This window comes from Colias philodice, chromosome 1 (genome assembly GCF_061535455.1).
Source record: "Colias philodice isolate Cphi_HAF_F1 chromosome 1, ilColPhil1 Martin Lab GWU primary, whole genome shotgun sequence".
Lineage (NCBI taxonomy): Eukaryota > Metazoa > Arthropoda > Insecta > Lepidoptera > Pieridae > Colias > Colias philodice.
In genome coordinates, this window is record NC_143086.1 from 16,617,726 (window position 1) to 16,630,992 (window position 13,267).

Sequence of the window (13,267 nt, forward strand, 5' to 3'; positions counted from 1 at the left end):
CGTGTGTAACTAGTTTTAACATATTTAATTAATGCCATTTTAAGTACACAACTAAAGGGCATCACACATGACGTCATGTCACAATATTCTCTTCACCTGAAATAAACGTTAAAATTTAAAACCCAGCAACAAATATGGAAAGCCTCCTCCGATCGTAGCGGCTCGGTGTCGGTCAAGTGGACCGTGCGGCTAACAGATATTGACATGCCTTGAAAGCGGCCGTCACAGCGCTTCATATATCATTGCGTATCTTTTCATATCGCCTACAACGATGCACAGCTTAAATATACCAAGAGACACTCTCTTTTCACCACCACATTAGGGAACTCTTAATCCCTCTTATCTAAACCTCGTCATATTTGTAGACACTTGTAGACATACTTATAAGAAAATAACTGAAAATAAGTATTGATGAAATAAAAAATAAGGAGTTTTGTATAATTAAGAAATATCTTAAATTATTGCCAAAATTTCAGAAATCAGTAATTATAAGAAATGATCATTAATAATATTATAATTACACCATGTCATGAAGACAGATTTTTTGATAACATTCTCATTAGCAGTAATTGTAAAATTTCTAACAAATTTGAAATTATTAACAAAAAAGAATCGCTATTAAAATATCCATGTCGCCTTATTTAACAGGTCGGTTTTGAAATAATTGGAATAAGTAGGTGTTTTAATTTACACGTGATTTACACATTTATAAATAAATTTTCATATTTTAAAGTAAAGAGCAATATGAATTTGTTGAAATGCCTCTACATTATATTAATCTGCGTTTTCCATCGTGGCCAGTGATCTTCAATTGTAGTGGACCACCTCACTATGCAAGTCATATCACCTTTAGAGGACTCCAGTATAATTTGATCTCTATTTAATTATCATAAGATTAAATATTCCATAGCAGGTTTCATAGCGACAAGTAGATATCAATATCATTCGATTTAGCTTTAAAGGTTCGATATCGCGGCGTATAACTGTTGTATGCACTCTGGTATCTATAAACAGAGGTTTAGCTTATCTGATGGGAATCGGTGAAGCTTCAATATCATCTAATCATTATTTGGTTAACAGAGGCTGCAATCTTAAAATTCGGTTGCAAATAAATGATTCCCGATTGATAGATTGAATTCTTAATTTAAAACAATAATGTTTTAATAGAAAATGAGCAATAGGTTTAAGTTTTATTGGGTTATTTATAACATAATATTTAGATTACTTATCTAAAAAAATATCAATAGCAGCAAGCATAGTGAAAAAGTGTTTCATTTCAAATGTTACTGCCAGCGGTAATCTGGATATTATTATTTATTCCATGTTATTCCAAGAAGAAAAAAATATATTTTTTATAAGGAAGTTTTTAAAAAGCATTATCCCAAAAAGCGCACTTAGGTAAATTTTTAGCGCATTAACAAACGTAGGTACCTACATATATGATATAGGTGACAGATCACAGAATATCATAATATAAGGTATTAGGGCATTATGTGTAACATAGATAACGGGGAAATACTGAAATGAAAATGTTTATTTATATGAAAAGTTCATTTTCATTTACTTAGTTTGAAAAATGAGTGTTTAAATTGGATACAATAAATTGAAATTATTGAGCCTTCTATTAACGATAGTAACAGATGAATTATGACTCTCATTAGACATTAACGTAACTTCCTATATTTTGCAGTGCAAATCATGAGATTCCATAGTTAGATACTAATCTAGCTACGTGTGTGTACTAATAATTAGTGCCATCGGAACAGGATGCCAAACATCAATAATTATTATGCAGATTTTAGTCGAGTTGATAATTTGACCCTCATTTCCATAATAAAGCTTACATTAATGAACTGCAATATTTCATATCAATCTTGCAGCTTCATAAAAAACCTGACGTATCGAATATTTTTAAAATTCGGCGGCAATGTAGCAATATTCGGGTATTATTTCCACGTTGGAAGCTTTAATTGCGTATGAAGTGTTAATAATCCGCGCGAGTACATTTCACGGAAGGCATCCTTTGAGCGTTTTATCGGGATATGCATTCGCGCTATAATAGTCAATTCCGGGAGATGTGGATGGCGCGCCGAGTCAGGATATTTGCATAGCTAACGAACCTCCCGCCGCCACCCGCCGGCCGCCCAGCCCCGCCCGGGGCTCAAGCGGGCCCGCTTTTTGGATTCTGTTTCACGTTTCGATGAAATATTATTCGATAATACTTACTACATGCTGTAGAGTGCTGTAGATGAGCATTACCTACCTACTATCTGAATTTTCATTCGACTGTATAGTTTTTCTCCCTGTTTGATTCCTTTTATCGGTAGATAACTTCATTTGAATACAAGGTAAATATACATAATATTACCAGGGCGATAATTATAATTTCTACAGGGCGGGGCATCTTATATTTTAACTTATCCCATTAATACATAACAACTAACAATCCGATTCGAATTTAAGGAAAATAATGCACTAAAAGCTCTGAAACCGATTCAGAAAGTTACTAGACGTACTTCCTAGGGTCGGTAGGCACTGTATGATAACTACTTTCGTAAAGTTTTTGGAATAGAATAATATTTTTTGATTCTCTATTCCATTTTAAGATAAGTACCTACTACCAAAATCGGAGTAGCAAAGAAGGTTAATAATAAAATATATCATGCAAAATATTTGGATGGATATAATAATACCTATCTAATTTATTATTATGTACCAATAGTTAGGTAGGTATGTAAGTTTTTGACCCAAATTTATCAAACAACCTGAAATGTTTTTATCGAAATCATTATGCTTTTGAATACGCTGTAAAATATTAGTTGTATCGTAACTTACAACAGATGATTTTTTTTTCTTTTGAAATATTACCGAAAAGCCGATACAAGAGAAAATATAGAGTTTGAGAAGTGTGCCTGATTTAGTAAAAGCTCATTATCACACTGTTTGTATGCATTTCCTGAGAACATTTACTGTGGTAATGTTTATTTTTTTTACACTATGTGAAAGTAAAGATTTCAATGAACAATAGGCTCCCCAAGTTTTTGAAAAAAGATGATATTTTGACGGGTAACTTTTCGATTAAAAATTAGGTTGCTTTTTTGGTATTAATTCAAAATAAGGCGAACAAATAAATATTTTCAATCAAATAAATTACAGTGTATTTGGGACATAATAAAGTAAGTTTCCACTAAATTTCGTAGAAATAAAAATTTTGAAGTAGATAAAAATAAAAAACCAAACACTGGTTTTTTGAATTTTTCACCAAAATTTTGAGGTTAGGTACTTATGTGAAAAAATTGCAAATACAAAAGTTGTAGATCTTTTTATTACCTACAACTTTGCCATTGAACTTTTTTCCGTAGGATTTGTAGTTTTGTCGGAAATCGAGAGAAACCATTTTTTTTCTTAAAAGCTCCCCCCTCCCACTTCCCGATCTCGGATTGACCTAATTTATTTTTCCTTTTATTTTCATCATATTCCCCTCCTTTTCTAATGGGTTTCATCCTACTGCGATTTTTTTTTGTTTCAAAAATTATCTACTCTGGTGTACTACTCTCAAACCTCCCTGAACTATGAATCAATATTAAAAAAAAAAATCGGTCGGTCTGTTTCCGAGTAATAGTACCTACTTATTATGGCAACTAGCATTGTTGCTAGCTACCTTTACACCTTTTTAAATTATTATCCAAGAAACCGTTTATTTTGCAGACACAATTAAATGGGTAGAGTACTTACTTCAATTTAGCCAAATGAGAGTTTCCATCAACATTCAGTAAATAATTATATTGTAATATAATAATTATTACGATTTTAAGAAAACTGTATTTATAAACAGAGTTTAAACTTGAACTACTAGTGTCCTCTATTGGTGCTCCAATAAGTCTGGAACATCTATTCAACCATTCTCGTTCCCCTTTAAGATCACAGATGGCACTGCTAAAATTAACATCGTTGACTCTGATACAATCTATCAGCTAGGTATTTATTAGAAAAAATAATAATAAAACTATTCATATTAATTGTAATGAGATTTTACTTCCATAGTTACTTGTCATTATAATCTTTCTAAATGTTTAGTAGTAAATTATTATGGCAATGATTGCAAAAGTGCATCAAAGACTAGAGTACGGCAACACTTCATTCTTCATTAATAAAAAAAACATCGCTGGACGCTGTGCTGTGTCAACCGTAACATTCGTAAACGCCCTGCAACTTACAAATAAATAACAAAACAATAACTATGAGAATTATTAACTGACCGAAGTAACTTATTTCTTTTTAGTTTTATTGTTAAATAATTTTTGTGTGAGAATGTCTGTGAGTGCCAGTGCTGAGAATCTTTCAACGGACGCTCAGGTAAATATTGAATGAAGATAGTTATGTACATTGTGTATAGCACGTTGATATTGCACGATTTAATTTAGCGGTAATAAAGTGGTTGATGGTTACCTATGATCGGGCTCTGACTCATGCGTTAGGGTCCAAATACGGAAATCAAAAGCAGCTGTAATATCCGTTATGATTTACGGACAAAGCATTTTAAACTTTTTTAATTATAAATACCCAAATTGGGTCAAATGTTATCATTTCAATTAAAACAGCCGTGTTATAAGCTTTCTGTGCTATTAAGGTAACGTGAAAAATTATTTACATAGAATAACATGCTACGTAAAAAGTTTTACGAGTGTTGTAATGAATAATAAAAGTTTTGAAACTTTATTTATTCAACAAAAAGTTACTTTAATCATCTTCAATATTACGTTCCTATTATTTAATAGTTTTTTGATTAATAATTAAATAATATTAATTTAAAAAATCTAAGAAATTATTAATTAAAAAAGTAAAATATATACTTACATTACATTAAATACATAACAACTGATGATGCTCTATGTTTCTGAGAATATAAAAAATGTATAAATTCTCTTAATAAATAGCCAGTGAACATATTACATGAGTCAGAACTCTGCAATCAGTAGTCATGATTCACAAACATTTAACATGCTTCAGTTTACTTTTAAGAAGAATACATACATGTAAACAATGAGCACATTATATAAAACAACAAACATAAATCTTAATAATATAAAACACACGCAGGAAACTATTTTCCCTGTGTAAAATTGGGTTAATACATAGTTAAATTATTTTCTCTAAAAAAATAATATTATTCTGGATTGATTTTGGCCAAACAAATCAACTATAAATGACCTTAACTTAACCCTCCGTGAACCACGTGGATAAAAGTTACGTCCTGCACTACGTGGGGTTTCCTGGACCCAATAATCTTTCCACGTTTTTATAGCTAGTATTTATTGTAAATTTGTAATGTGTATATTATTATTATCCCTTGACTATAAGAGGTTAAAAATAAAATAAATTTATCAAATATTATAAACATTTATTATATCTTTAGGCTATGTAACAGAAATAGTACTTTTTACCAACTAAAATAAGACTATGTTCGGTTCGGTAAGACTTTAAGAAAAAAAAATACGTGTGGCACTCGGGGACTGCCGCGGTAAAGATATTGCATGCTATGCCTTCAAACCACACCTCCGTGCCCGTCGGAGTGGGGAGCGTGAGGTTTTTCGTTACGGAATTTCTGGATTCGGTCCCCGCGCTCAAAGCCCGCGATAGAAGCTATGCAATAGCTTAAAAATTAATATCCTGTACATCCTCTTCACTGTCACTTTCAGACTGAATGCTCAAGTGATCCGAGTCATCTTCACTTCCAGGTAGAAACAGCTCATCCGTATCGCTATCATTTTCTTCCATAAGTGCGGATATTATTGCATTTTCATTGATGTGATGAGCCATAATGAGCCCTAGAAACAATTTCAGATAATTTTAAATAATAAAAAAACAAACTAAATAAATATTTATATAAAAATAGTCGTATTTTATCACACCATACTGCTCACCTTTTAGTGGATGTCCCGAACTACGTGGGGTTTCTGACACCCAGCTGCACTTTGACGGCGTCCGTTTACCGCGTCTGCGACGCTATTACTAAACCAATGTCGCTAAGAGGTCTGGCAAGGTCGCAACTCCAGCTACACGAGGTTTCAAGACTTTCGCACAATGTTTGGAAAAGATACAAAGATTTTTTGTATGGCTGGGGTGTATTAAACCCCACATGGTGCACGGAGGGTTAAAGCTATATCATGAAGTGATATAACACAAATATCACTTATACAATGTAGCATGATTTTCTGCAATAACTCAACTAACATGAACACTCAAGAATTGAAGCGTAAAGGTATTAAATGTTACTTAATATTTTGTAATGGCTCGTTATATTCACAGACGGACTTGACGGCTCAACAAGATACCCTTTGTGTAACAGCTAGCATTGAGAATCATTGCACATTCATATTCTGAGAAACGGTTATTCAGTATGGTTTTAATATTTGCTTTGAGGGAATCTTGTGTATCTTAAGGAATAAAAATTAATTTAAATAAAACATTATTTGTAAAAGTTGTAACTATCAAAAAATTTTTTTGTTACATATACATATGTACTTAGTAATTTGCCTTAAAATGCTTACTACCAAATTTACACACCAACCATTTTTTTTCTGTTTTTATATAACAGTATACTTGTTAATTAAACTGTACTACAAGAAAATTAATTGATTTCTTTCTTAAAAAATAGTCAAAACAACTAACAAGTCTATGTAGAAGACAAAACATGTAAATAGTATCATGCTTTTATAATAGCAGACATGTGAACACTATTAGCAATGTTAACTGCAGCGAGTGAATGAATGTGACACCCCTACCAATAATAATGATTGAGATCCATCAATGCCAGGCCAATTACAATTTGATATCAGCCGACCTACTTCCTTTCATGTACAGTTTCATGAGACCTTGCATTCAACATTTATAAAGGAAATCGTTGTTTGGGATATATATTATATAATCAGACAATGCTGATAATACATTTAAGTTCGTCTATTATTTTTACTAGACTCATTTATGTTTACAATTATCTACCTATGTAATGGTAATTTTTATGACCTTACTTTTAAACGATTTTATTTTACAATCCACCACAGTTACATTAATTTCTTCTGCACAATTCATAATTTCAGTTCATTTTAAATTCTTTTCTACTATTAAGTTAAAATACCAGCTAAACTTGTTCTTTGTGCAATTGAACAAACCTCAAACATTGAAAACAAAATATTTTCAATTGCTCATCTCATATTCCAGAGTTGCGATGGAGGCTCAATGTGTTTGGAGCTCGCATTGGAAGGCGAGAGGCTATGTAAAGCTGGCGACTGCCGCGCGGGGGTGGCGTTCTTCCAGGCGGCGATACAGGCCGGCACGGACGACCTGCGCACGCTCAGCGCGATTTACAGCCAGTTGGGCAACGCGTATTTCTATTTAGGAGATTATAATAAGGCCATGCTGTATCACAAGCATGACCTGACGTTAGCTAGGTGAGCTAAAGAAATATGACCCAATTTCAACCAGATAATATAATATGCAATATCAAAGTTGCAAAGTACTAACATCTCTCGGGTCATGAGGTGACCTCATTAGATTGTTTAAAGTGCCCTACTTATGCGACAAAAATAGCGTTTCTTTTATTGCAAAAAGCACATTGTAACTATCAAAAGACCTTTTAAAAATCAATGTACTTTAGATCTATTATTTAGTTTTGCTGAATAATGATTATTTACTGATTTTCCCTTTCTAAAAACCATATTAAACCTCTCATTGTTAAAAGCATTTCAACAGTATTATTTTCTATTTACAGGTCAATGAATGATAAATTAGGTGAAGCAAAAGCGTCCGGCAATCTGGGTAACACATTAAAAGTAATGGGAAAGTTTGCGGAAGCGATACAGTGTTGCAAACGGCACCTGGAGATATCCAGGTCTCTAGGTGACAGGCTCAGCGAGGGCCGAGCGCTGTACAACCTGGGCAACGTGTACCACGCGCAGGGCAAGCACTTGGGTCGGGTGGGACAGAACGACCCGGGACACTTCCCGCAAGAGGTGCGGGAGTGTCTCTTACAAGCTGTTGCGTATTATGAGTAAGTTGTTATGTTTTAAAATTAAAGTTAAAATGAATTAAAGTTAAAATTACGGACATATTTGTAACCAATTTTGCTTTAAAATATGTCTGTAATTTTCAAAATTTCTCTAATATTTTAGTTTGTTTAATTCATTTATGTGCCTCCAAAAGGTTGTTATATCTAAAGAAATATAATTTTGACCTGTTTGCTAGATTGTTCCATTGTATGAACAACGTGTGATACTTATTGCAGGCAGAACCTGGAGCTGATGCGCAGCGTGGGCGACCGGCAGGCGATGGGGCGCGCGTGCGGCAACCTGGGCAACACGTGCTACCTGCTGGGCGACTTCGCGCGCGCCATCCGCTACCACCGCGAGCGGCTGCGCATCGCGCAGGAGGTGGGCGACCGCGCCGCCGAGCGCCGCGCCAACAGCAACCTCGGCAACTCGCACATCTTCCTCGGCCAGTTCGAGAACGCGGCCGAGCACTACAAGTGAGTGGCTCGCCAAGTGCCAGCAGTAGCAGTAACACTGGTACGGGTATTTGGATAGAACACAAGTCTGCGTGATAGTAACGACAACCGTCTGCGTGCAGGTAGCGCTGCTCGCATAGGTTTGTTCTAGAAACTGAATAGTTCGTTACTCCCACCACATTTCCAACCTCATGGATTACGAGAAGGGTATTTCGGAAATATAATAGTGCGTGTGACGTCACTTGCGAGTCTCCGATAGTTATATGCTGCAGTAAATATACTCTATGGTTGCAAAATCTCCTTACGGAGTACATTATATATGCCTGAATATTTCTCGAATGCCACAAAACATTATATGCAGTGCCCAATGCAATATCAATATGTGATGCATAGAAAAAAAATAAATGGTCATCTGCAAGCAGGTATAATTTGCAGACCTACTGGATTTCACAAAATTTCATGAGAATCAGTCAAACACTTTTGGAGGAGTTTATCTTCAAACACTGCAACACAATAATTTTATATATTACATTATTTATATGTAAAAAATACAATTAGATATCCCAATATGTTGATATTTTGGATGTGGATGGACACTAATTCATATGTAATGTTATGCTCATTGCTCACTACTCCAAATTATATCCTTAACAAAGTATAGGTAGTATTGTTATATGCGAAAGTGTGTTTTCGTTTGTTTGTTTTTCTTTTAACATCTAAACCATGCGATATTGTAATTATTATGTCTGAAAATAGGAGACTGATATAGTTTTATTTTTCCCAGAAATATTTACAAATTAAATATGGGCAAGGCGATTTAAATTAATTCATATATGCAAGTGAAGTTTGAAAAAATATATAAAACTAATATTTTTGTAGTAAAAAGCATTGGAGGCGTGTCACCTGATTCTATGATTTTATTTGAACAATGTGAATGTCGGACTAGAAACTTTAATAATTATTGCAATTGTTTTAAACTGCAAATGCGACTTGATTGGAATGTATACTATTTATAGAAGCTTTCTGTGTGAATACGGGTATTTACTTACCTATACCCGAATATTTAGGTATTTTTCCACAATTCGACGACGAACGCTTATTTAACAGTAACCTGTTTATACTGTAATCGAATCCACGATCTCCTTTATATTTAGAAGTGTAATAACAATAATTTGCGAATGTTTTATAAACTGACTATTATGAATGACTATCATATAGCGTAAAATTCGATAATTTTATGTATTGTTGAACTATGTATACTATGAAAATGTTGAATATCAATTATTGTTTCCACATGTTTTTTTTTTTTTTATTTTTTTTGCGAAGATATTTTCATACAATGTAATTTTTTATATTGAAAATTGTCATTCAAATATTTGTGCTTGCAACTTACTATATTATATTATATTATTATTATAGATATTTGCCATTGCTTTAATGTGTCCCTTTTTCTTTAGTCGAAGTAGGATTATATCTTGGCGTATGATTTAGTTTGCTCCTTGATTTGATCCTTGAGTCATTATATAAATATCTCGTCGTTGAATAAGTCTAGTTGGTACAGAGTAAAGAAGGTTGGATATATCTGTCCAATGGTAGAAATATTTGTCCCATACCACATTGATGGATGGCGTTTGAATATTTACGTAATCTTAAAGTAAAAAACAATCCATGTATTTTTTGTCTCCATTCAAAATTGACAGAAATTCTTCTTCTATATTGAATTAATCTTAACTTTGTTATTTGCAAAGTTCAAGTCACGTATTACGTACGTATTAATCTTTTGTCTTTCAAAGTAATTATTCAAAAGCGAAATGAACTAAGTGCGATGTACGCTACTACAGCACCACTTATAGCCAGTATCGTACAAAGCCCATGTCGTGTACAGACGCACACTGGCGCTAGCGGAGGCGCTGGGCGACGCGGCCGTGGAGGCGCAGGCGTGCTACTCGCTGGGCAACACGTACACGCTGCTGCGCGAGTACCGCGCGGCGGAGGAGTACCACGCGCGGCACCTGGCGGCGGCGCGCGGCCTGCGGGACCGCGTGGGCGAGGGCCGCGCCTGCTGGTCGCTCGGCAACGCGCACGCCGCGCTCGGCAACCACGAGAAGGCGCTCTACTACGCCAAGGAGCATTATAACATATCCAAGGAGGTGAGGCACGCGTCATGAAAAATAAATTCTTATCATTTTGTAATTTGTCAATTAATGAAAATAATATAATAAAATTACTAAGTTTCTCGGAAGACATGTAGGAGACATGTTCGCTTTGAATGTTAAAAAAAATCAATTGTTTTCGTGAACCATACAATTTTTAAAATTATGTAATAACCACACGCAATTTTTCAATCACAAAATGATGTGATAAAATTCTGTATTCCTTAAAAATATTTTTTTTATAAAATGTACCTCTGTTTATCGCTTTTGCCATATAAATATTAACAGCGCAAATTGTCTTTTTAATTTCTTGATGAATCTCGTTTTCAAGTGACCAATATACCAATAACTATACCGTCATTCGTCAGCTGGGCGACGTGCTGGGCATGGCAACAGCGCAGATGAACATCGGCGACCTGTGCAAGGTGCTGGGCCTGCCGGTGGAGCCCGCGGCCGCCGGCCCCGCGCCCGCCCCCGCGCCGCCCCGCACGCCCTTCAGCGCGCTGCGCGTGCGCAGGCAGAGCATGGAGCAGCTCTCGCTCATACAGGTGACACACACCACACGGGACACTTACGTATGTAGAGCATGGAGCAGCTCTCGCTCATACAGGTGACACACACCACACGGGACACTTACGTATGTAGAGCATGGAGCAGCTCTCGCTCATACAGGTGACACACACCACACGGGACACTTACGTATGTAGAGCATGGAGCAGCTCTCGCTCATACAGGTGACACACACCACACGGGACACTTACGTATGTAGAGCATGGAGCAGCTCTCGCTCATACAGGTGACACACACCACACGGGACACTTACGTATGTAGAGCATGGAGCAGCTCTCGCTCATACAGGTGACACACACCACACGGGACACTTACGTATGTAGAGCATGGAGCAGCTCTCGCTCATACAGGTGACACACACCACACGGGACACTTACGTATGTAGAGCATGGAGCAGCTCTCGCTCATACAGGTGACACACACCACACGGGACACTTACGTATGTAGAGCATGGAGCAGCTCTCGCTCATACAGGTGACACACACCACACGGGACACTTACGTATGTAGAGCATGGAGCAGCTCTCGCTCATACAGGTGACACACACCACACGGGACACTTACGTATGTAGAGCATGGAGCAGCTCTCGCTCATACAGGTGACACACACCACACGGGACACTTACGTATGTAGAGCATGGAGCAGCTCTCGCTCATACAGGTGACACACACCACACGGGACACTTACGTATGTAGAGCATGGAGCAGCTCTCGCTCATACAGGTGACACACACCACACGGGACACTTACGTATGTAGAGCATGGAGCAGCTCTCGCTCATACAGGTGACACACACCACACGGGACACTTACGTATGTAGAGCATGGAGCAGCTCTCGCTCATACAGGTGACACACACCACACGGGACACTTACGTATGTAGAGCATGGAGCAGCTCTCGCTCATACAGGTGACACACACCACTCGGGACACTTACACGTATGTAGAGCTAGGAGCAGATCTCGCTCATGACATGCACGTACTATACGAGCACGCACACACAGAATACGAACGTTCGGACACAATGGATAGAGCATGAAGCGTAAAACAGCTCTCGCTCATATTAGTAACACGCATACCCCGCAGCATGGGCACTGCATATTTACAACTAGCTGATGCAGGTATGGTGACATAGGTATTGCAAGATCGCCACACGACCACGCACACACCAGCACGCACGCACCCACACTCTAAGACACACAAGTCAATAACTGCGTTAAAAACAACCGACTTCAAACTTGCACTTGCAACATTTACAAATACAGACAAAAATGCTCATAAAATAAAAACTACTGGGCCTATCCGAATAAAATTTTTATGGGACCAATTCGACACCATCCCGCATCGAACAAAAAAAGAATCACGTAAATCGGTTCAGAAACCACGGAGTAATCGGTGTACATACATAAAAAAAAAAAAAAAAAAAAAAACATACCGGCCGAATTGATAACCTCCTCCTTTTTTTTGAAGTCGGTTAAAAATACACCGAATGAGCAAGGAAACACACAAAAACATAAGTCTAGACAAATACCATTATTATCAATAATTCATTTATACACAACATAGGTATATCATGAGAAATGAGGTGTAAAGTCTTTTTTTTTTTAATCGGTAGTAATATACACAGCCATTCAATACTATGTTACATAAGCAGCAGCTACAGCATTCTTGTGATTTAAAATAAATCTGAATAAATAAAAAAAAATATTGTTAAAAAATGCTATTTCAATTAAAATTCAAACGGCAGGTGACACAGTGGTGTGTGTCACTTGTATCAATTAATAAATTCACATATAAATAAAGTGCTAAGAATATTATCTTATGTCTATCATTTTTAATTCAAAAAAGTTTGAAAACGCATCCATACACTGCAGCAGTAAGCGCAAATAAATGATATTGTAACAGCATTTTTATCCGGAATACAAATAAACTCAAACTTTGATGTTTTCACGTGCCTAAACATATTATGTATTACAAAAATGATTTGATTTAAAAAAAAATGTGCAATGTTTGTGTCTTGTGACCTCACAGATGCCGATAGGG

At 36.2% G+C, this 13,267-nt stretch overlaps 2 protein-coding genes across 2 annotated transcripts in view; one reads left to right on the plus strand and one right to left on the minus strand.

Annotated features, from left to right (window-relative positions):
* The window catches only part of LOC149491559 (uncharacterized), a 118,297-nt gene that overhangs the window by 32,493 nt on the left and 72,537 nt on the right, over nucleotides 1-13,267 (minus strand). The gene's annotated exons all lie outside the window — the stretch shown is intronic.
* pins (G-protein-signaling modulator pins) overlaps nucleotides 4,141-13,267 on the plus strand; it is a 42,956-nt gene continuing 33,829 nt past the window's right edge. The window contains exons 1-6 of the mRNA XM_089695305.1: nucleotides 4,141-4,356; nucleotides 7,222-7,451; nucleotides 7,772-8,050; nucleotides 8,285-8,524; nucleotides 10,389-10,653; nucleotides 11,025-11,204. Coding sequence (XP_089551431.1) covers nucleotides 4,312-4,356; nucleotides 7,222-7,451; nucleotides 7,772-8,050; nucleotides 8,285-8,524; nucleotides 10,389-10,653; nucleotides 11,025-11,204 — 1,239 coding nt within the window. The 5' untranslated portion in view covers nucleotides 4,141-4,311. The remainder of the gene's footprint in view (nucleotides 4,357-7,221; nucleotides 7,452-7,771; nucleotides 8,051-8,284; nucleotides 8,525-10,388; nucleotides 10,654-11,024; nucleotides 11,205-13,267) is intronic.